This window comes from Odocoileus virginianus, chromosome 34, assembly GCF_023699985.2.
Source record: "Odocoileus virginianus isolate 20LAN1187 ecotype Illinois chromosome 34, Ovbor_1.2, whole genome shotgun sequence".
In the NCBI taxonomy this organism is placed as follows: Eukaryota; Metazoa; Chordata; class Mammalia; order Artiodactyla; family Cervidae; genus Odocoileus; species Odocoileus virginianus.
The window spans coordinates 7,124,187-7,149,527 of record NC_069707.1 but is presented as its reverse complement, the minus strand read 5'-3'; the positions used below and the strand labels follow the sequence as shown (position 1 = coordinate 7,149,527).

The window sequence follows — 25,341 nt, the reverse complement described above, 5'->3', positions numbered from 1 at the left end:
AGGGACGGAGGAGCCTGGTGGGCGCAGTCCATGGGGCCACAGAGAGTCGGACACGACTGAGCGACTAAGTACAGCAAGCATCAGGTGCCTGGAATCTAAGGCTGAGAGCGGACCAAGAGATGGAGAATGCCTCCTCCACCAAAAGCCTAGCACGGAGTGACCAGAAACAGTATCTATTCGTAGGGCCAGGTTAAAGTGCGGAGTGAGCCCCACCTCTGTGGTGCAGGCACTACTGCTTACTAAAACTTGAGAAGGGGTTAGGAGCACCGAGAAAGCTCTTCAGCACCCCAGACCCAACTCTAAGTACAAGGGGACTGTACCTCATCACTGGGGGGATTTGAAACCTATGGTTCACCTAAGGTAAAAGCGGCAACAACAAAAGCTAAATTCCTTTTATCTGCTAATTATATTAACCCAATTACCCACATATACTGATACAAGAAGGGTCCCCATTTCAAAGTGTAAGTAATATTTGCTTCAATAGCTATTGTTTCTCTACAAGTAAGTCCAAGCATTTGATTAAAAATTATAAGACATACACACACACAAGAAAAGAAAAAAAGCCACTGTTGAGAGAGAAACAGTCAGCAGAGCCAGACTCAGAGCCAGCCAGGGGTGTGGGACTATAGACTGAGATCATAAGGTAATTATGGTGAATATGTTGAAGGATCTTGTAGCACCATACTGGTCAACAATGTGTGTGGAGAGATGAAGAATGTCAGAAAAGTAATAAACTATTTTAAAAACAGAATAAAGGGATCAAATGTAAATACTAGAAATAAAAACCATGTTATAAGAGATGAAAAAATTCCTTTGATGGGCTGATTAACAGGCTGACCAGAACTGAGGAAATCATCAGTGAACTTGGAAACAGATTGATAAACATTATTTGAACTGACATGCAAAGCGAAAAAAAGAGTCGGGAAAGAAATAGAACAAGCATATGAGTGATACGAGGCAGCATGAAGTGATCTAACATCCAGGTGGATGAAGTCCCAAAGAGGAAAACAGAAAGAGAGAGAGAGCAGGGGAAAAAGAAATATTTGAGAAGTGATGGCTGAGAATTTTACAAAAGTAGTGAAAATCGATAATCCACAAACACAAGAAGCTCAGAGAACTTCAAGTAGGATAAGCACCACAGATATATAAGTAAACAAATAGACTCACTGGGATGCACCATAATCAACTGCTGGAAATTGAAAATGAGAGAAAGTCTTAAAGGCAACCAGAGGAAAAAAGAAACATTAAATACAGAGAAATACAGATTTCCATCAGAAACTATGCAAAACAGAAGGCAATAGAGTAACATCTTTAAAGTGGTAAAAGGGGAAAAAATTGTCCACCCAGAATTCTATACCTAACAAAAATTGTTTTTTAAACCTGAAGGCAGTATAAAGACTCTTCCAGACATACAAATGCTGAAAGACTTCATCATCAACAGACTTATACTATAAAAAATGGAAGAGATTAAGTTTTTTACAGGAAAAACATGACATCACATGGAAATTGGAGAACCAACAAGAAGAAATGAAGCATAGAAGAAATGGTAGAAATAAATAAATAAAAATAAATATAAGACTTTATTTTTTTCTCTCTAATTTCTTTAAAACATGACTGATTCTTCAGGGCAAATATAGTACCAATTTATTGTGAGATTTATAAAATAATAGATGTAAACTCAGAACAATAGCATGATATTTTGGGACAGAGTAAATATTGCAATGTTGTGAGTTTCTTACATTATACATCAAGTAAAATAATATTATTTGTAGGTAGAATGTAAGTTAAAGATGTATATTGAAAACATTAAATAAATAGCAAAATCAGAGGTAATAAAAGGCAATACAAAATACTCAATTAAATCAGATGCAGAGAAAGATGAGAAGGAGCAAAATTAAAGTAGGACAATTAGAAATAACTAAATTGATGATAGATTGAAATCCAACCGTGTTAACAATGATGACATTAAATGCAAATGGTCTAAACATCAACCGTGTTAACAATGATGACATTAAATGCAAATGGTCTAAACATCAACCGTGTTAACAATGATGACATTAAATGCAAATGGTCTAAACATCTCAACTAAAAAACTGAGGAAAAAAAGACGTCATCCAAAGTCTAGTAAAAATAGAGCTGTAATGACTCTTCATATCAGCAAAAGTAGCCTTTAGAACAAGGACTATTACTAGAGATAAGGAGAGACATTACATAATGATAAAGGGGTCATTTCTTTGCAGATAAGAATCTTAAGTGTGTCTGTGCCTGACAAGGCGATCCAGAATAGATAAAGCAAAGACAAGACTGAAAAGAGATAGATGAACGCACACCTAACATCACTGATCACCTCTCAGTAATCAACAGAAAGAGGATAGAAAGTAACAAGGATTCAGGAAAGCCAAACAATACTAACCAGCTTGACCTCATCAGGATGGGGAATACATGTATATCCATGGCTGATTCATGTCAATGTATGACAAAACCACTACAATATTGTAAAGTGATTAGCCTCCAACTAATAAAAAAAAAATTGTTTTAAAAAAGAAATTAACAAGGATTCAGGAAAGCCAAACAATACTAACCAGCTTGACCTCATCGGCGTTTGTAGAACAATACACAACAGAAGCCAGATTCTTTTCAAGAGCACATGAAACATTCACCAAGAGGACTTTATTCTGAACCATAAAATGAGCCTCCACAAATTTAAAGTGAATGTAAAATACATAGCTAATGGGAAGCTGCTATAAAACAGATGTTGCTCAAGGCAGTGCTCTGTGACAACCTAGAGGAGTCGGGGGGAGGTTCCAGATGGAGGGACACAGGTATACTCATGGGTGACTCACGTTGTTGTATGGCAGAGGCCAACGCAATATCGTAAAGCAATTATCCTCCCATTACAAATACATTTTTAAAAAATAGAATAAATGAAATCATAAGACATGTTCTCTGACCACAGCACAATGAGACCATTTCCAAAGCTACTGCGATGCTTCTGGAATACAAAAGCATGGAGCAGTGGCACCCTCAGCAGCCCCCACGGCCCTTCTCACCTGGCACATCCAAGTGTTCCGTGGACAGCGGAGAGGACTCGCAGGATGGGATCCTGCAGTATTCCCACCTCACTTCGCTGTTGGTTGTATAGCACCAGGGGGCTGTTTCCCCATCAGGGTTGCGACAGTAGTTTTCCTCCAAGTTTCTAGAAAAGAAGGGAGTTTGGCTTTCCAAAAGGCTAAAGAAATAACAAAGTGCACACATACTTCTTAATGGTGATACTAGTGGTGTGTCCAGCTAATTCTCTAGAACTATACCAACTGACGGAGAAGGCAATGGCACCCCACTCCAATATGCTTGCCTGGAGAATCCCATGGACGGAGGGGCCTGGTAGACTGCAGTCCATAGGGTCGCGAAGAGTCGGACACAACTGAGCGACTTCACTTTCCCTTTTCACTTTCATGCATTGGAGAAGGAAATGGCAACCCACTCCAGTGTTCCTGCCTGGAGAATCCCAGGGACGGGGGAGCCTGGTGGGCTGCTGTCTATGGGGTCGCACAGAGTCGGACACGACTGAAGTGACTTAGCAGCAGCAGCAGACAGCGTACCAACTAAATAATGGGTGGAAACTTAAGCTGAGCGGGAATCCATAGAGTTATGGCACGGATGCTCCTCTTGGGTGAACGTATTCCTTGACTGCGTATCATGAAGCAGAATAGATCTTTTGCTATTATGTATCAGGCACTGTGCTATATGCTGAAAACACAGTGGGTGTTTTCTACACTGTTCTTGCCTCTGAAAGCATGTATCATAGCCTCGAATTTGTGTTCTCAAACCTTACTGTACATTTCATACAAAACCTTGCTGAAACCCACTCCGAGGTCACTGATTTAGTGAATGGGCAAGAGGATCTCCAAGAATTTACATTTCTAACAAATTTCCTGATGATGCTCAAGCTGCAGGCCCAGGAAACCACACTTTGAGAACCAGTTTTCTAGGAAAACCAACGGCTAAATGTCATTTCCCTTGCAGGTGACTTGACCAGTTTTCATTCCCAAAAGCTTTAAGCCGAGGTTCCTATTGTCACTAAAACTAAGGCACATCAGTGGGATCTTGCAGTCCATCCCATGACGAGGATGGGATGTTTCATTCCTTTCCTTGACAAGGAAATGAAACCAGAGCAGACTTACTTGCAGGGAAAGTTTTCTGGGGTCCTGTTGTGTTTGTGGGGTGCCTGCTCGCTCCAACGCTGACACGTGTACCCAGATTTGGTGACGGCCACTGTGCCTCGATAGTTTGCGCCGCTTCCCTTCAGACACTGATACGTCGGCCCAGAGGAGGGCGGGGGTGTGGCTTAAATGGGGAAGATACATTACAGTGAGTGCTTCTACGGAAAGGAGGCACAGATGGAAGTTACAGGAGGTGGATGCAGGGAGTGTCTGTCTTCTTTTCCTCTCATCCTTCCAGAATCCCGCATTTGAATGTTGCTTATCATTTTTCAGAAGAAGCTGATCTGGTAGAATCAATGTTTACAAGACCCTCTTATGAAAACAGAGAAGCCAAGGGCACCCCATTCCAGTACTCTCGCCTGGAAAATTCCATGGACGGAGGGGCCTGGTAGGCTGCAGTCCATGGGATTGCTAAGAGTCGGACACGACTGAGCGACTTCACTTTCACTTTTCACTTTCATGCATTGGAGAAGGAAATGGCAACCCATTCCAGTGTTCTTGCCTGGAGAATCCCAGGGACGGGGGAGCCTGGTGGGCTATTGTCTATGGGGTCGCACAGAGTCGGACACGACTGTAGCAACCTAGCAGCAGCAGCAGCTAATGAAAAACTCCTCCAGGGACAAGACCCTTGGAGTAAATGCTTCTTTCTGTATTCTCTTTTTTCTGCATTCTCAGTTCAACACAAACAGTGAGGCTCAACATGTGTCATATCCTACCTCAGATCCGCACGTGTGCCAGTAAACCAACTTCCTTTCTGAAGAATAAATTATTCATTAAGCACACATAACTGACTGACTCCCAGTATTCCACAAAGACAAACAACAGAGAGAGTCCATGGGAAGAAATATAATAGTGTCTCCAAGGAAAAGGGTGTGCAGTGAGAAATCAAGAAATTCTTACGACACACTATCATATGTAAAACAGATAAACAAGGATTTACTATATAGCACGCGGAAGTATATTCAATATCATGTAATAAAGTATAAAGAAGAATCGGGGGGAAGAGAACACAGATATATGCATACACGTGTATAACCGAATCGCTTTGCTATACCCCTGAAACTGACACAATGTTGTAAATCAACTATACGTCAATTTTAAAAGAGAAAGCCTCAAGGGAAAAAGAAGACAGAAAGAGACACTGATGTTCATAAGGAGAGTACTGAGTCATTTTAGTCACTTTAGCGTGACCGTCTGAGTGAAGAATAGGAGGCCAGACCTCAGGACCCACTGAGTCTGTTTAACAGTCTCAACTGTCCTTGTTCAGTGCCTGGCTTCAAATCCTTATAAAAGGAAAAGATGATAAAATGGCTTTTTCCAAGTCATTCCCACTAGGTCTGCCATTTCATCTTTTTCCCCAGACCTCTCTTCTGCCGCTGCCGCCCAAGTTGGCCATACAGAAAAAACGGTACTTCCTGAGACGCCACTTTGCTTACAGTTAGAAAGAACTCGGTAAAGCGTCTGTCTACAATGCAGGAGACCCGGGTTCAATCCCTGGTTTGGGAAGATCCCCTGGAGAAGGAAATGGCAGCCCACTCCAGTACACACGCCTGGAAAATCCCATGGATGGAGGAGCCTGGTAGGCTACCATCCAGAGTCGGACACGGCTGAGTGCCTTCACTTCACTGGTTGATAATGAAATCCAGGTACCAGAAGGCGTGGGTCTGATTTGCCTTTAGCACTAGAGGATGGGAGGGTACCAGAGATCACTCCCAAAAGCCTACATTCATCTGTACTCAAAAGAGGCAAAAGAGGACCCCTCCCCCCCAAAAAATAACATAAAAATTGGATGCTCTGGTCAATTACATACAGTAACCTATAAACTGCTTTAAAAGAGTAATCACATCCCATAGGACTTGTGGGGCCCTTTCTAGGCACAGCACTCTTGATTCTGAGAGGAGAGGTGAAGGTCCCTGAGGACTGGGTCAGAACCATACTTACTACATCTCGGGATGTCACAGAATTCCCAGCGCTTTTGGGGGTCAGTGGTAAAACACCAGGGGCGGGGCTCCCCATCAGGATTACGGCAGTAATTCATCTTCAGATTCTTGCTTGGAAATCTGAAGGTGCGAGAAGGACTTTGACAGCACTGAACATTCACATTCACAGGTGAGAATCATTTCAGATAAGCAAATATTGAGCACTTGCTGTGTGCTAGGCACAGTCAGGCACCCAAGGAGGGGACTGGATGAAGGCTATCCTCCATGTGATGACCATCTCATAAGAAAGATTAGCTCAGTGTTCCAATGATTGATTTTCTAACAGTCTACATGTACCACAATCATGGAACGGGATCAACTTTATCATTTGGGCCATCTGGAAAACTTATGTCAGCCAGCTTCAATGATTCAGCTGCAAATGATAGCAATTATGAAACCACAAAGTACTTACTGGCTAGAGATAACTTCAGTAAACAGTTCAGACTGGAGGTTGCTGTCTTCATAGGTCAAAGGAATGGTCCTTCTAGTCTACCCAGTTCTGACCCTGCTAACCTTTAAACTTGTAGAAACGGGGACAGATAAGCTATGTTCCTGTGTGTAGGCCAGGGAGCACCCCACCCCTGCCCCCCAGCAGGGACCGAGTGATGGAGCCTGTGAGATGAACACCATGCCTCGTGTCCCTCTGGGCTCATTTCACGTCCCTTCCTGAGACTGTAAATGCTTTGTCAGGATGGACGGAGCAACCAGCAGTGGCTCAGGCAATCTTCTTCTTTCAGTTTCTGGGAAATAAATTTAACCAATTCTGAGGCTTGAGGCTTTCATTGTGTTTCTTCTTTGGAGTGCAGTGGGGAAAAGAAAACTACAACAGTGGTGATTTAACACAGCTATTTGAAGCAGGAGGCACAGAAATGCAGGGGAGCTGTTTTCCACACTGAAATCTCTGACTTAGTCTCTTTTCCTATTAGTTTTTACAAGCCCCATTATAAACCTATAGTCACAGAATGAAGAGAATGACCAGAAGCAGCTACAGAGAAGGAGGTATTTTAAGTACAATTAATGTGAAATAGGAGATGCAGAAAATTGTCCCCTACAATTCACCATTATTTTCTATATCAGGGACTTCTATTTCCATTATAGATTAGAGATACCCTTTGAGTAGCTAGTGAAAGTTAGGAATCCTCCCTCCCATAAAAATACACTGATATAAACACACGTAAAATATTGAGGGATTCATAAAGCCCACCCATAGATCACAGGGTAGGAAGCCCTGAATCTCTTCAGCATGAAGAAAAAAGAAAGGAATACAAACAAGAGGGGACTGTTTGGAAAATACACAGATGAGATGTGTATATTGTATGTTTATAGATGTGTATATCTATATTTCTTACATTTAACCTACAAATTAGCCAGGAATCTGGTTACAGTGCAAATCCAGACTCAGTGGGGATGAGATTCTGCATTTCTAACAAACGCTCAGGTGACAGCACTCTTCCATGGACCACATTTTGACTAGTAAGAATGCATACTTCTAAGGGAGGGGATATATGTATACCTATGGCTGATTCATGTTGAGGTTTGACAGAAAACAGCAAAATTCTGTAAAACACTCATCCTTCAATTAAAAATTTTTTAAAAAAGAATGTATACTTCTTTTGCAGTCACGTAGGAAAATGCAAACTTTGAAATTCAGAAACATCAAGTGTGTTCACTTTTTGAAGAATGCTAAAATACCTAAATAATATTAAATTACCCATAGCATTGCAGAGGCTTAAACATCCAGTTTCACTGCCAGTGAGACTTACTTGGAAGGAATGTATCCGTGGGCATGTGGGCTCTGAGAGTCCCAAGGCTGGCAGTCACGTCCAGACTTGGTCTTGGCAATCTTGCCCTCATAGTTTTCTCCACTGCAATGCATACATTCAACTGGGAAGAATGGAAAGAAAGGAAGAAAGAAACTGAAATGAATGAAGCAAAAAAAGGCTAAAGACTAGACTCTCACTAGAAATGTCTCAAATACCTTTGCCACTTGTTCGTTGGTAATTTTCCAACAATCACCTAGCAACAAACTTGGCCATAAAGGCTTAATTTTCTAATACAATCTAAAATGTCATTCTCTTTTTCAAATGGTAGAATTAGCAGATGTGGTCAATACCTTCTTGACTATTATAGTCATGACCAAATCCAGCAACTCCATAATACTTTGTCTTCAAGGTTGGCTACATGTGTTGGTCCTTGGTGGTTGTGGGGAGAGATTGCATATAATCTCAGGAGTCTGTAAATTCTCTACTAGAATTTTTTAATATTTGTGGTCTCTCTTCCAAAAAACTCCTATGGAATTATTCTGATTGAATGCATGCTTGCTCAGTCACGTCCACTCTTTGTGACTTGTAGACTGCAGCCTGCCAGGCTCCTCAGTCTGTGGAATTTTCCAGGTGAGAATACTAGAGTGGGTTGCCATTTCCTCCTCCAGGGGATCTTCCCAACCCAGGGATGGAACCCACATCTCCTGTGTCTCCTGCATTGGCAGGCAGATTCTTTCCCACCGAGCCACCGGGAAGCTCTCTCTGATTGTCTAGGTAACTGCCAAAGAAGCCGGCAGCCTCTCAAGATTTTAGTGCCAGAGTTTTTGCTTGTGTTCGTGACCTCGAGAGAGGAAAAATATTCACCTAAAGGGATGATGCTTCTCTTTTTATTGTTATTGAGAAGCATGCTGGTTGTTTTTCTTTCTTGCATCCCTGTAAAATGGGAACTTTGCAATTCTTAATATAATGTGGTTTAGCAGAAGAATATAAGACTTTAATTTTTATGTGGCAATAAGGAAAATGGAAGAAGACTGGATATAAAAAGGATACTCTCATGTCAGTAAAGGGCCAAATGCCCTCATAACATAGTGTACAAATAAATAAAGAATGCCCATGGTTGGAATAGAGGAAGTGATGGGAAACTGAGCCATCACCTAGTACATACTCAATACACATGCTTATGCAAATCCCACCTTCATTCACCACCCTATTGCATCAATAAATGTGGCAGGAAATATGAAGTAAAGAACATTTTCCCATAGGATATTTTACATTCTTTTAACATTGACTTTTGAAATGTGCTCTTAAATTGATTGTTCCATTGAAACAATAGATTGCTGACTTAAAAACTGCTTCATTGCTTGGTTCCAACAACATGACAACGTCTACCATGTTAAATTAATCTGTGTTTGAATTGTATTGATTTTGTGGTTTTAATTAACAGTTGAATTGCAAATATGTTTCTGGCTTAAACTGTGTCAGAGCTTTAAGCATAAAAAGTTTGCATCTAGAGTTTACATCTAGTTTTATATTTGTCCCTGTTGAACCACATGTTAAATAAAGATAATTTAGATCCATAATGGAAATTGTGCAAAATTTTTGTCTTTTCCCAGAGGTCATATATTACTTGATGATGTCAAACACAGCAGTAATTATTATTAATATCCCCATAGATAATCAATTTACAGCAAATTACTCCACACATAACGGGCAAAATAGGAAAACTTTTCCTAGAGCCATCCCTGACCTTCACATTCAGGAATGTCGCAGTAGTCAAATCTCTTGTCTGGATCTGTGGTGTAACACCAGGGCCCGTTGTCATCATTGTCTGGATTCCTGCAGTAGTTCTCCTCCAGTCCCGCTAGAGGAAATTTTTCAGGCGAAAAGCTGCAGAGGATGGAAAAGAATCACTTTGACTATATTTTAAAAGTCAGCGTGTTATCAGCAGGGCAGGATAAGACCCCTTCTCTTTCCCAACTGTGGTTTGAGATTGTGTCATTCAACTATTCATACTATTCATACTGAAGGGAAGTAAAAAGCAAAGGAGAAAAAGATATTCCCATTTGAATGAGAGTTCCAAAGAATAGCAAGGAGAGATAAGAAAGCCTTCCTCGGCGATCAGTGCAAAGAAATAGAGGAAAACAACAGAATGGGAAAGACGAGAGATCTCTTTAAGAAAATTAGAGATACCAAGGGAACATTTCATGCCAAGATGGGCTCAATAAAAGACAGAAATGGTAGGGACCTAACAGAAGCAGAAGATATTAAGAAGAGGTAGCAAGAATACGCAGAAGAACTGTACAAAAAAGATCTTCATGACCCAGACAATCACGATGGTGTGATCACTCACCTAGAGCCAGACATCTTGGAATGTGAAGTCAAGTGGGCCTTAGGAAGCATCACTACAAACAATGCTAGTGGAGGTGATGGAATTCCAGTTGAGCTATTTCAAATCCTGAAAGATGATGCTGTGAAAGTGTTGCACTCAATATGTCAGAAAATTTGGAAAACTCAGCAGTGGCCACAGGATTGGAAAAGGGCAGTTTTCATTCCAATCCCAAAAAAAAGCAATGCCAAAGAATGCTCAAACTACCACACAATCGCACTAATCTCATGCGCTAGTAAAGTAATGCTTAAAATTCTCCAAGCCAGTTCTTCAGCAATATGTGAACCATGAACTTCCAGATATTCAAGCTAGTTTTAGAAAAGGCAGAGGAACCAGAGATCAAATTGCCAACATCCACTGGATCATCAAAAAAGCAAGAGAGTTCTAGAAAAACATCTATTTCTGCTTTACTGACTATGCCAAAGCCTTTGACTGTGTGGATCACAATAAACTGGAAAATTCTGAAAGAGATGGGAATACCAGACCACCTGACTTGCCTCTTGAGAAACCTGTATGCAGGTCAGGAAGCAACAGTTAGACAAGGACATGGAACAACAGACTGGTTCCAAATAGGAAAAGGAGTACATCAAGGCTGTACATTGTCACCCTGCTTATTTAACTTATATGCAGAGTACATCATGAGAAACCCTGGGCTGGAATAAGCACAAGCTGGAATCAAGATTGCCGGGAGAAATATCAACAACCTCAGATATGCAGATGACACCACCCTTATGGCAGAAAGTGAAGAAGAACTAAACAGCCTCTTGATGAAAGTGAAAGAGGAGAGTGAAAAAGTTGGCTTAAAGCTCAGCATTCAGAAAACTAAGATCATGGCATCCAGTCCCGTCACTTCATGGGAAATAGATGGGGCAACAGTGGAAACAGTGACTGACTTTATTTTTCTGGGCTCCAAAATCACTGCAGATGGTGACTACAGCCATGAAATTAAAAGATGCTTACTCCTTGGAAGGAAAGTTATGACCAATCTAGACAGCATATTAAAAAGCAGAGACGCTAATTTGTCAACAAAGGCCCGTCTAGTCAAGGCTATGGTTTTTCCATTGGTCATGTATGGATGTGAGAGTCAGACTATAAAGAAAGCTGAGCACCAAAGAATTGATGCTTTTGAACTCTGGTGTTGGAAAAGATTCCTAAGAGTCCCTTGAACTGCAAGGAGATCCAACCAGTCCATCCTAAAGGAGATTGGTCCTGAGTGTTCATTGGAAGGACTGATGCTGAAGCTAAAACTCCAATACTTTGGCCACTTAATGAGAAGAGCTGACTCATTTGAAAAGACCCTGATGCTGGAAACGATTGAGGGCAGGAGGAGAACAGGACGACAGATGATGAGATGGTTGGATGGCATCACCAACTCAATGGACATGGGTTTGGTTGGACTCCGGGAGTTGGTGATGGACAGGGAGGCCTGGCATGCTGCGGTCCATGGGGTCGCAAAGAGTCGGACAAGACTGAGTGACTCAACTGAACTGAACATCCAACTACATTTCAGCTGTGTGCAATAGCATTTGTATCCAGTTGTCAGTGTCTCTATTGATAGCCTGTTGGGTAGAGTAGTTAATATCACTATTATTGTGTGAACAGCCAAGTCTTAGAAGTAGAGTCAAAGCGTCTTAAGCACAGTAGAAATATAAAGCCCTCAAAGCCTGCCAAATTCATGAGACATGTCAAACACCTGCTTTTGTCAGTTGACATTCTCTCTGTAAAAATAATAGAAGTTAAGACCATTTTGTCTGAACTCTGCATGAGGCATTATGCTAAAGTCTCTCTATACATTCTCTAATGTAGTCAATAAAAATCCCTATCAGGAAGGTGTTATTATTCCCACTTCCCAGATCAGAAAACTGAGGCACAGCCATGTGAAACAGATCAAATCTCACCTAAGCTTGAGCAGTTAATAAATAGCATCTCAAGAGTTTAAAGTCAGATCTGCCTGATGCCAAACTCCACGTCCCCTCTGAGGTGCGTCTAGAATTAATGGGAGAGTGGGAGGATGGAGTGAAGCTCATTTTCAGGGATGAGTTGCTGTGTTGCAGTAAGAAATTGGGTTAAAAACCTAAGACTTCAAATCTAAAATGGCAGATTTTGCTTCTGGTTCTCCTGTGTACCTGTTTTTGGTAGATTTGGTGCTTTTGGGACTTCAGTTTCCTCATCGGCTGGGGTATAGATGACCAAGATTCTCTCTCAGATCCTTGCCATTCTATGACTTGGCCATTTGGTTTGTCCTTTTCATCTCAGTAAGCCTTGATGTGCTGGGAATATGAGACTTCATCTCTTTGTTATTGCTAAGTCTCTCAGTTGTGCCTGACTCTGCAACCCCATGGACTGTAGCCCACCAGGTTCTTCTGTTCATGGGATTTTTCAGACAAGAATACTGGAGTGGGTTGCCATTTCTTTCTCTGGGGGATCTTCTTGACCCTGGGATTGAACCCTTGTCTCCTGAATTGGCAGGCAGGTTCTCTACCGCTGAGCCACCAGGAAGCCCAACTCATAAGGATGGCTAAAGATGATTTGTTTGGGAGTGAGAAGGATCATAGACACTAAATTCCCACCTGATAAGCATTGTTCATGAGAATTAAATATCACCTAATACCATACTGGGCAAAGTATAAAGAATGACATTAAAATAAATAATAGGCAAGTTGCAAGATAATCTGTTTTCTACAATGTTGATGTGAATAAATGTTTGATTTAGACTGATTCAATTGTAAACATCATCATCTTTTGTCTTTTCTCCGTCTCAGCTTAGAATTCATGTTCTAGAATTTATTATTCTTTTTTTATTGTTTAAAATCTTCCCCCCCAAAAGCATATACACAAGAATGAATGGAAAGCAGCCATTTTCTGCTTTTATGCCATCAATTATTGAACGGCTCTGCACCAGCATCAATAAGATTCTCCCCATACTTGCTAGTCACATGTTCTGGTTTGAGTAGGAAGTAATGGAATCATTCTGAGTACAAGAGGTGAACACGGAGACAAAAGAGAAGTCTTACTTGGGTACGTGTGGGGAAGTGGCGCTCCATTTTTGACAGGTGACACCAGTTTTCGTTTTGGCTGTGGTCCCTCTGTAGGTCTTCCCGTTTCCGGTCTTGCACTCCAACATGTAGACTGCAAGGAAGCCCAAACAGTGGTCAAACCCTTTCACAACAACGACAAGAAATCACGAGGAAGCCCTGCACTGCTTGATCATGTTGTAAGAAAGGACACGGTTACTCACTATCTAAAAAGGCAGTCTGTGTGAGAGTTACTGCAGGCTTCCCCGGTGGCTCAGTGCTAAAGAATCTGCCTCCCAGTGCAGGAGATGTGGGTTCAATCCCTGGGTCAGGAAGATCCCCAGAGAAAGAAATAGCAACCCACTCCAGTATTCTTGCCTGGACAATTCCATGAACAGAGGACCCTGGTGGGGTGCAGTCCATGGGGCTGCAGAAGAGTCGGACATGACTAAAGCAACTAAACGACAACAACAAAGAATTATAGCTAAGGGTGGGGCGCTGACTCCTTTATCCAGAGCTCCTGCCCTTCCGTGTGCCAGGCAGATGCTGCGTGCAGGGGGTGCTGGGAACGCTTGGAGTAGGAACCACACAGGTCCTGCCCCAGTGGCCCTTACATCCCAGTGGAGTCTGGGGTGTCAGGTACAGAAGGTAATCAAGGACACGGATTGTGAAATAGACAACCTCATGGCAACACGTGTAACAGAGAAAATAAATAGCATCGTGAGGGACTGGATGGGAAGGGGGTGAGGGCTTCTTCCTGGAATGGGCAGACCTGCAGAGGCTGAAAAAGATGCAAGCCATTTCTAGGCTCACGGTGGTATTTTAAGTGTGAAAAAAGAACTAAACAGGGTAATGCAGTTGTGGTCTACCCTCAGCATTTACAGAAGATGCTCTCAACCAGCCTTCATTTAAACAACTTGCTGGTTACCCAGTGGGCTCCATCCTGCCTTTCAAACACACTGCAGGGGTCCCCCTGCGGCCCACATGCGGCAGGATGGGCGTCTGTGGCTGGCAGGCCACCTTCGGGAGTACTGACCCGCTCTGTTCCTACCAGTTGGGTTAACTCTTACCAAGAGTCCGTTTTTTTAATTTCCAAAACTTTTTATACAGCTCTATCTGATTACGATGATCTAAACTGAGAAATGAATGGGGGAGGGGAGGGAGTATTTTTTTTTTAATAAACTAAGATAAATCGTTTCAAGTAGTTGAAAGAGTAGAGTAGTTTTTTTACATTGTTTTCAAGGGGCTTCCCTGGTGGTCCAGTGGGGAAGACTCTGTGCTTCCACTGCAGGGGGCATAGGTTCCTTCCCTGGTCCAGGAACTAAGATCCCCCAGGCCACAGGATGCAGTCAAAACAAACTGTTACCAAACCCACTGAGAGCAGTCCCTTCCTGTTGTTGATAGGAGTCTGAGGGGAGGGGAAGCATGAAAATACAAAGGAATTTTACAGTCAGATTGATTAATGGGTGTCTCTAGACTTGCTCAGCTTCAAAGAGAAGGACAGATTATGGTAGATAATTCATGAGTGTGGTTTATACAAGAAATGCTCTAGATAACTTCTGTTGGTGGTCCCCGGATTCAAATAAAAAACGCCTCTGTTTTATGTCCAAAGGTACCAGCATAAGCTCGTGTTTTCAAAGAAAACATAAAAGATTTAAAGTGTATTTGTATCTTAATATTTTTTAATAGAGGATACTTATTTTACAATGCTGGGTTAGTTTCTACCCTTCAACAATGTGAATCAGCCCTAAGTATGTTTATACATACATACATATATATATATATATATATATATATAAATCCTCCCTCTTGAGTCTCCCTCCCACCCCACCCCCCATCCCACCCTCTGGGTCATCACAGAGCACTGAGCTCCCTCAGCTTTCCACGAGCAATCTATTTTTGCACATGATAGTGTTTTATGTGTAAAATAAATAGTGGGAAGCTGCTCTATCACACAGGGAGCTCAGTTCGGTGATCTTGGGCTTCGCAGGTGGCATTAGTAGTAAAGAACCCGCCTGACAATGCAGGAGATATAAGAGATGCAGGTTTAATCCCTGAGTCGGGAAGATTCCCTGGAATAGGAAATGGCAACCCATTCCAGTATCCTTGCCTGAAAATTCCATGGACAGAGGAGCCTGGTGAGCTACAGTCCATAGGATAACAAGGAGTCGGACATGGCAGAGGCAACTTAGCACACAGTGTCTACGTGTCAATGCTTTAAATTAATTGATCAATTATCTGGGTAGAATACTTCTAACACACCTATAGTAACTGCTGCTTTAAATCCAACACTCTGTTTAAAGATTACAGATATATCTTCATTGAGATATATGATGACAGTCGATATGTTACGCTTATCAAAAAGGTAAGCAAGGTATTCTGGAGGCCAGGGGTCAGGGAAGGGGACCCTCAAGCTGCAACTTGGGCGATGAAGAGCCGGAAGAACAGAGGAGGGTCAGGATGAACAAGCCTGTGCCCCGCCTGCAGGAGGCACAGACATCAGCCCAGCACGCGAGGTAGGCTGAGTAACACAGTGCCCGGTAGCAACTGGTGAGTATTTGGACTTTCTTCTAAGAGCACTGAGGGTTCGAAGCAGGGCTGTCCTGGACCAGCCACTGCGGTGATGAGGGCAGCTTTAGACCCAAGTGGCGGCAATGGCCCTGGAGGCCAGTGGAGGTGAAACTGATCTGACACCGACTGTTCCCAGAAGCACCCTGTCAGGTGATTTTGCAGTGGGTCAATATTCCGCAGTAAAGAAACAAACACCCAAAAATGACTGACTTTTGACTCTTTCCCTCTCTTTTGTTTGTCTGTACCCACCACAGTTTGTATAACCTTTGGCTCCTCTCCTTGCCTGAAAACAGGCAACTCTTCAACTAGCCAAACGAAGCCTAGCGGTCACCCCCTTGATCTTTCTGGTTAACCGTTTACAGAGGACATGCTTAAATGGTAGTGTTTGCACAGAGAATCCCACCAGCATTTTTCAAATGTCTGATAGACTGGGTAAGCCCATATATCTTTTCCTTTACTCACTAACTGCAAGAACTAATAACATCCACAGATAAACTTCAAATTTAATCTGCACTTTAGACTCAAGAGTTAGAGCTCAACAGTGGACCCGGAGTGAGGTTAACAGACGCACAGGTACTTAAAGCTAAGATGAACCACCATGTAGATATAATCCTGACCTAAAAAACACCTCTCAAAATCTTAAGAGTTTGGTGGGAAAACTCGAGAGAATGTGCAAGCCGTTGTCAAGAATACGTGAAATAGGATGTTTCTTGTTGCCTTCAGCACTTGTGATGCAGAATATTTGGAGAGCAAAACCGCTATCAAAACAGTCCTGACACCTCTCCAACAACAGAGAATGGGAAGTAGCTGTAAAAGCATCGTAAGTCACTTGAATCTTCGTACAGACTTGATGAACTTGTGCACGTCTAAGAAGCCACACAGTTTCTGCAGGAATCTAGGCCATCCGTGGTCCTAAACAACACAGGATCCAGAGTTTTTAAGGAAACTCTCAAAAATGAGCTGCGACTTCTTCTGCACGTTTTCAAATTTCTGCACCGTTTTAGAGACTGCGGGAAATACAGGCCGTGACGGAAAGAAAAGTAGAATGTGTGAGAGTAAAACGAAGGACACTGTCTCTATTTAAATGTTTCTGCAGATTGAAAACACCTCAGTTTTGCTACTGCTCCAGGCTTCAGACCACAGATGGTGGTCTCTGCAGAACGAAAAGACCAGGATCATAAGGAACTTGTGTACTCTCTCTTTTCTTCTTAAAAATAAGAAGAAAATATCTTTGTTATTTAATATCTTTAAATATGATATTTAAATATCTTAATATTTAAATCTTAATATCTTAGAATAAATTATCTTAATATTTTAATATCTTTAAATAAGATATTATTTAATATCTTATTTTCAGGGTCCTAGAGGCAGAAGTGATTTTGTAAATCCAATCCCTGTGTTTTGAAATCAAGAGGAAGGAAACCTAAAAGGTGAAATAATATACTCAGGTTGGCATTGTGGGTTAGTGGCCAAATCTTCTGACTCCAAGTTCATTTTCAATGCACCATAGCACCTCCATTTTCTGGTCTGATAAATTCCAGATAGTAACTGGGCTGGTGGGGAGGGAAGGGAGAGGGGAAAGACAAGAAGAAAGAGAAAGACAGAAGGAGGAGGAAGAAAACATTGTACATACTTCTCTTCTCATATAGAATGACATCCCTCATCCTAAAGACTGGGGAGGTCTTGCTGTTTTCAGCCATTATGACACATTGTTGCTCTTTATTGTGATACTGGAATGCCCTGCAGAAGAGAAACAGAAAACACCACTCTAGCCCTTAGTTTAAAGGAATTTAAACACCACTCTATTTCCTTTGTGTAAAGCGAACTTTTAAAGACAACTTTCGATGAATCGAGGAGCTCAGAACTTGCTTTCAATTCAATCTGGCACCATATTGAAAGGATACAGCACCATGGTAGATATTCTTTTTTTCTCTTCTACCTTTACCTTCTTCCCCTCCCCATTTTCTTTCTGTTTTAACTGCTTTATTCTTTCCGCACCCATTTTTCTTAATGAAGCGCCAGAATATCTGCTTTGTGTGGGAAAGAAGCAACTGAGCTTCTTTGAACCCAATCCCAAGATGGTCCACATGGACGCCTCTACTTTCCCACTTGACAGTGCCTCTGATTCTACCCGCTTCCCTCACGACCCCCAGCCCTGCACTCGTCCTGTGTGAATATTGAGCCTGGCATCAAAGTTGTCCAAGGCTTCCTTTCCAGCCCCATCTCTTACATAAACCTTTGCATCAGCTGACGCGGTCCGTCTCACAGGTGCCCAGCCAGGCTGCCCTCTGCCTAGAATCCTTCCCACGTGGTCGCTGTTTACCAAGATTTCACCCTTCGAAGCCCAGCTCAGTTCCCCCCACTCCACCCCAGGCCTTCCCCGGTTGTCTCAGCTCTTAGGATTGTTATTTCCTCTGAATCTTAACAGAGCACATACTGATTTTATCAATATCTCACATTGGCTGTATTTTTTTTTTAATTTTTTACATTTTATCCAGTTTCTGTGACACCTTAAATACAAAAGGGCAAGCACTGACTTTCGGATCTACACAAAAATCTATCATGTATGCTGATTTTGTATATTGCATATAAAATCTATCATGTATGCTGGTTTCATATATCGCATATAAAATCTATCACGTATGCTGGTTTCATATATCGCATATAAAATCTATCACGTATGCTGGTTTCATACATCGCATATAAAATCTATCACGTATGCTGGTTTCATACATCACATATAAAATCTATCATGTATATACATCAAATCACTGCATCTATGCTTCATGGCGCCTTAAGGTCTAGGACACTTCCAGTCACATGATCCTCAATAAATAGTTACCAACAATGATGTTAAAAAGCTACAGCCATAACAATAGCTGCTGATGTCAACTGTTAACAAGTTTCCTTTGGGGGCATTTTTCTAAAAGGACTTAATGAACTTTTCTAAAAGGACTTAATGAACTTTCACAAGAAACTGTATGGTTTCAGATACCGGGAGCCAATACAGATTCCAAACTCCAACCTCATGAAACTCCTCTTAGATCCTATTTTCAATGATAAATCCCTGAGCAAACTTCTTGCGATCAGGGTAACGTGTCTCAATCATCAGGAGCTCTGCGTAGGTGCAGCCACCAGGAACATACCTGCAAACGAAGTCTGTCTCCTCCTCACACTTTGCTGCACAATCCTCTACGCTTCTTCCTGCCATGTTCTTCCGACTCAAACTAAGCAGGGAAGCCCCCTGGGTATTTACATAGTCATCCAGGAGGTCTCCGAGACCTACAAAAGTACAATTAAAATGCAGCAGCTGATTAATGCACCAACACCGCTGATAATTAATTATCATGAATTGTAAATTATTCGCTTTGCATCAACCGAGTAAAATTTGCTGCTCTATTGGAAGCAATTGGGTGGTTGTGAATACAAGTGACTAACTAGGAAAACAATTCCATGACTAGATGGCACGATGTTAAAAGATTGTCTGGATTGCTAGGTTAATAGATTAGAGCTATTTAACAATTTTCACATTACTACGTTAATGGGTACAAAACCTTAAATAAGAAAAAATTTGATCTGTTGCTAGTAATTGCATGTCATGATGGAGCACTAGGAGGCCACCCTTGGGCAATTTTGATGCTGATCTGTCCATCCCTGGATCTAAATAGAACCTCAGTTCAGTTCCGTCACTCAGTTGTGTTTGACTCTTTGCAACCCTATGGACTGCAGCACACCAGGCCTCCCTGTCCATCACCAACTCCCAGAGTTTGCTCAAACTCATCTCCATTGAGTTGGTGATGCCATCCAACCACCTCATCCTCTGCCGCCCCCTTCTCCTCTCGCCTTCAAGCCTTCCCAGCATCAGGGTCTTTTCCAATGAGTCAGTTCTTCGCATCAGGTGGCCAAAGGATTGGAGCTTCAGCTTCAGCATCAGTCCTTCCAATGAATATTCAGGACTGATTTTATTTAGGATGGACTGATTGGATCACCTTGCAGTCCAAGGGGCTCTCAAGAGTCTTTTCCAACACCACAGTTCAAAAGCACCAATTCTTCGGCGCTCAGCTTTCTTTATGGTCCAACTCTCACATCCATACATGACGACTGGAAAAACCATAGCTTTGACTAGACGGACCTTTGTTGGCAAAGTAATGTCTCTGTTTTTTAACATGCTGTCTAGGTTGGTAATAACTTTTTAAATAGAACCTGGAGGCCATTATTTGATTTCCCACAGTACAAACTTCAGTTGTGACAGTGCTGCTTAAACTAATGTGACAGGCATTCTCTGAATGGTTCCATCACCTGATACAAAAACTTTGTTGAGCTGATGATGTTGAGAAGAAATAAGACCTGGGCTAAATCTTGACCATAATACACGGTCATTTTTTTACTGGGCTTAGTACAGTGACCCCTCACGATTTATTAAAAAAGAAACCATTTGGGGCTCAATGATGACAGTTTTCCGGTGTTTCTGAGGGAACTGCACAGAGTCTGGTACAAACAATGGTCTCGATTTGCTTCTGAGATAGAATCTGAGTCAAAAGTCTGTCTGAAGGTCGCTCTGCCCCTGGCTACTGCAGAGGGTGGCCAGGGGGTGCCCAGCCGCGGTCCCACCACAGGGCTGCCAAGAGAACTTGGTGAACCGGGGGCCAACATGGCCCCTGAGACAGCCGTGGCTCTATTTCACGCCTTGAGGGGCTCCCCTCCATCCTTTGGAATGGAACACCAGCCATGCTCATAGCGTGAGGGGCTAAGAAGAGGTTAACACACTTGAGACGGCAGTTTCCTAAAGTTTGCCTAAATGGGATTAGGCAACCTGGCAACCTTGACCGCTTTAGGGGGCGGAGTAGAGACCAAAGCCCAAGTGAGCGGGTTGAAGAGTGACCAGAACAGGCGCTGGGAATGTCTTGGGAGGACGAGTCTTTTCAGGAGCCTGGCTGTGAAAGGAGCATCTCCTAGAGGCCATATGAAGTCTCATGAATGTTTTAATAAAGTTTTAATATTTTAACATTTTTATTTAAAATGTTGATTTACAATGTTGTATTCATTTCAGGTGTACAAAAAAATGATTCAGTTATACATGCATATTCTTTTTTAGATTCTTTTCTGTTATAGGTTATTACAAGCTATTGAGTATTGTTCCCTGAACCACAGCAGTAGGTCCCTATTTATCTATTTTATGTAGTATCCCAAAGTGGGGCTTCCCTTGTGGCTCAGCTGGTAAAGAATCCGCCTGCAATGTGGGAGACCTGGGTTCGATCCCTGGGTTGGGAAGATCCCCTGGAGAAGGGAAAGGCTACCCACTCCAGTATTCTGGCCTGGAGAATTCCATGGTGTTATATCCTGAGATATAACATATAGTTTATATATGCTAATCCCCGACTCCTAATTTATACCTCCACCTTATTTCTGCTCTGGTAACCAGAAGGTTTGTTTTCTATGTCCATGAGTCTATTTCTGCTTTGCAAATCACTTCTTCTGCATCATTTTTTTTAGATTCTACATATAGGTGATATCATATGATATCTGTCTTTCTCTGTCTGACTTACTTCAGTTAGTATGACCACCTCTAGGTCCTCTGGGAAATTTTTTTAAGATGAGACATTTAGGAGCATGTTTGGATACTGATGAAAATGATCCAGTAGGAAGGATCATCAAGGGCCAGATGCGCTTTCTCAGAAGGGCCATCCCTGACCACCTTGGACACATGCCTTGCTCAGGGGTGATGCACTGTCCCAGATGGAGACAAAGCCATTCCCGGAGCCCACGCTCTCTCTGACTCTGCTTTTTCTTCCTCAACCTAAGATTCTCCAAACTGGAAGCATGGATCCTTCCACCCTTGAACAGGAGTTGACTGGTGGGCTGCCGTCTATGGGGTCGCACAGATCGGACATGACTGAAGCGACTTAGCAGCAGCAGCAGCAGCAGCAGATATAGCTTAATACACCAAAAAGCTTTTGATATATGTATCAAGACTATAGAGAAATGCATATTTAGACCCACGCTCAGGTCTTCATCCTGAATTTTTCTCCCAATCTGAGCTCTCCTTTCCAGAAACAGTTGTGCTTTGGTAATTTCTATAGATGAGGGTGTAACTGTTTTTTCTTTTCTTTTTTAATATTAATTTATTCTAATTGGAAGATAATTACAATATTGTGGTGGGTTTTGCTGTATATCAACATGAATCATTGATACACAGGTACACACGTGTCCCCCATAATGAACCTCCCTCCCACCTCCCTCCCCACCCTATCCCTCTGGGTTGTCCTGGAGCATCAGATTTGAGTGCCCTGCTTCACGCATCCCACTTGCACTGGTCATCTATTTCACATACAGTAATAAACATGCTTCAGTGCTATTCTCTCAAATCATCTCACCCTTACAGGAAAGGGGGGGAAAATCTCCTTTTACAGCAGTTCCCAGTGAGAGGCAGATAAGCAGTTTGCATTTCACAACAGCCAAGTCTTTTCTTTCAAGCACATAAGCATGCGGGCACATATACATACTGCTGTCATTTTTTTAAAAACCCACATTATTCATAAACTATACTTGTTTTAGGCCCAATGTACATCCACATTCAGTCTAGAATATAAAAATAATTTTCTTACTGAAAAGATTTCTCTAATATTTCTTGGTCAATAAATAAACTATATTATAACCCACTGTCAAATGAGCCCTAGAACTAAAGAAAGAAAATATGGGGACTTTCAATCTAGAGAGAAGAAAGTTTATTCCTTTTTCAGATATTTCTTTGTCATATCAGCTCCTAAGGTAGGTCTCAGCAAGTATACACTATGAAACATAATAACATAATTAAAGGTAAATTAATTAAAGGATAATAAAAATAGAAATTTTTACAATATAATATATATTATATTTTATTTATATATAATATATATTATAACATATAAAATATAAAAAATCATTTATACCCTGGCCTGCTCTACTTTCTAAGAACTCTTGAAAAGATCTAATTTCAATCTTTATAGGATATATTTTATAGAGTTCTTGTGTTTGCTTTTTAAAAATATATTTCTTTCTCATTGAAGGATAATTGCTTTACAATATTGTATTGGTTTTTTCCATACATCAACAGGAATCATCCCTTATGTTTATTTTTAAAGTTTCAGTTCAGTTCAGTTGCTCAGTCATGTCAGTCTCTTCGCGACCCCATGGACTGCAGCACACCAGGCTTCCCTGTCCATCACCGACTCCTGGAGCTTGCTCAAACTCATCCACAGAGTTGGTGATGCCGTCCGTTTTAAAGTCTAAGGGTAATAAAAATGTTCTAAAAGGTCCTGTGATAGTTGCACAACTCTAAATACTGAGTAAGACCCGTTAGATTATACACTTCAAATGTGTGAATTGGGTAGTATGTGAATTATATCTCAATAAAACTGTAAAAAAAAAAAAAAAAAAAGAGCCTCAAAGACATGCTTAGAATATTTTAAAGAAGGTTTAAAGTTGAAAAAGTGAGAACCATCGGATTCCTTCTCGGAAAGCCCTCACTGAAGTCCTGGTTCCTTCACTTCCTGGTTTTGGGAGTTTGGTCAATAGGCAAATAATGTGATTTTCCTAACTACAGATTTCCTCATCTATAAAACGAGGATAAGTCTACTAAAATACCCGTTGTATCTGCTAAATAAGCTGGTGATGATAATGGACACACATGTGTATGGATGGATTAAAAAAGTACCACTCTATCTCGGGCACTCAATAGAGATTTGTTGAATTACTGTATGTACATCGCCTGACTAATCAATGCCTGTGATTTCTCCAGGCATAAGAAGCAAGCTAACATGTATTAAAGACCTTCCCTAACAGGGAATAGGTCAACATAACCACTCTGGTCAAAGATCGTGGTCAGAGATATTTCACTGTTCACATTTGAAAGTCAGGAGAATATGAAACCTTAACAAAAATGGTCTAGCTTAACCAAACTGAGAACCAGGCAAAGAGACCAACAACTTTTGGAGTTGTTAGCACTCTGGGCTATTTTTTTCAACTAAAATAACCATCACTTGGGATCCATCTTTTATATTGAAAGCATCATTCATTATTTTCTCTGTCCACTTATCTCCAGTATTCACATAAGGGAAACAAACCTTATTTCTTGAAGAATTCCTCCATCTTAGATGCTGAACTGGGAATCTGATGAATCAAAAGCTAAATTCGGCAAGTTGCCCATAAAACGATGATGGCTTTATTTTTAATATATTGCTAGGGAAAAAAAAATATTGATTCAAGTGAAAAAGCAAATCTTTAAGTCTTACCTGATTTCAGAAATAAAAGAAGTAGGAACACCACCTCCTTATGTTCCATTTTGGGACTGGCCAGCCGTGTCCCGAAAACAGCGTGTCCCAATCCCAAGATGTTATTGACTTACATGAGAGGAAAGGGCTTACAAACAAGATAATCACACAGAGTTAATCATTCTCCCAGAGGCCCGCTGCCGCTGTGCTCTGAGGTATCAAACATTACCTGGACGGGAGGATCTTACAAAATGTTAACAGCGGAGTCTGCAATAGATGCTGGGAAGTGGTGGAGACTGCCCACCCCCACCCTGGCTGCCCCAAGCTGCTTCTGCCTCCCTGCACACCCCACCCCCTAGCCCATCTTTTCCACTTTCTCTTCTTTCCTTCCCTCTTCCTTCTTTCACTTTATTTTGGGTAAAACAAAAATTACAACAGTAGCTAACATGTGCTGAGAACTTTCCTATGCCAGACCTCCCGCATAGTTTCATTCAATCTTCCAAACAGCAATACTGGGGCTTCCCTGGTGGCGCAGTGATAGAGGGTCCACCTGTTACTGAGTCCAAGCTCACTCTGCCAGCTGCACGACAGACCAGTGAATCCAAGAGATGAGGGGTTGAGGCAAGGAAAGACTTTAATCAGGGGGGCCTGGCTGAGTGAGAAGATGGCAGGTTATCACCTCAAAATAGCCATCTTGGCAGGGCCTGGTTGCCAGGTTCTTTCGTGGATCAGATCCATAAAAGATGGGTCCATAAATGATGGATCACCTCCAGAGAGGTGAGGAAGCAAAGTAGAAAGACTTTTCAGTCCTTGCAAATGTCCCCTTGAATGGCAAGCCTCAAGCATGAGAATGTGTTCGTTTTACTTCCTCTGGTTCAGTTCAGTCTGACTCTTTGTGACCTCATGGACTGCAGCCCTCTAGGCTTCCCTGTCCATCACCAACTCCTGGAGCTTGCTCAAACTCATGTCCATTGAGTCGGTGATGCCATCCAACCCTCTCATCCTCAGTTGTCCCCTTCTGTCTCTCACTTCCTTATAGTCCTTCGCGGGTGGGCAGCTCAGGTTATCTCCCTGAGGCAGGCCATTATGTATGTTTACAATAACAAAAGAAGGGTTAAAGTCACAGAAGCAGATCCAATGTAAATTTGAAATTAACCCT

General features: G+C 41.8%; 1 protein-coding gene across 3 annotated transcripts in view; it reads right to left on the bottom strand.

The window, feature by feature from the left end:
* Positions 1-24,320, bottom strand: part of PLG (plasminogen) — a 47,268-nt gene extending 22,948 nt beyond the window's left edge. The window contains exons 1-9 of one of the 3 annotated variants that reach the window (XM_020876595.2): positions 24,204-24,315; positions 19,080-19,215; positions 17,567-17,673; positions 13,363-13,477; positions 9,710-9,849; positions 7,963-8,083; positions 6,162-6,280; positions 4,182-4,344; positions 3,051-3,196 (exon numbers count right to left, since the gene is read on the bottom strand). In XM_020876595.2, coding sequence (XP_020732254.1) covers positions 3,051-3,196; positions 4,182-4,344; positions 6,162-6,280; positions 7,963-8,083; positions 9,710-9,849; positions 13,363-13,477; positions 17,567-17,673; positions 19,080-19,215; positions 24,204-24,252 — 1,096 coding nt within the window. In that variant the 5' untranslated portion in view covers positions 24,253-24,315. Of the gene's footprint in view, positions 1-3,050; positions 3,197-4,181; positions 4,345-6,161; positions 6,281-7,962; positions 8,084-9,709; positions 9,850-13,362; positions 13,478-16,418; positions 16,846-17,566; positions 17,674-19,079; positions 19,216-24,203 lie in introns of those variants that run through there. The other 2 variants (XM_020876602.2, XM_070461427.1) reach the window with 2 other exon arrangements.
* Positions 24,321-25,341: the final 1,021 nt, after the last annotated feature.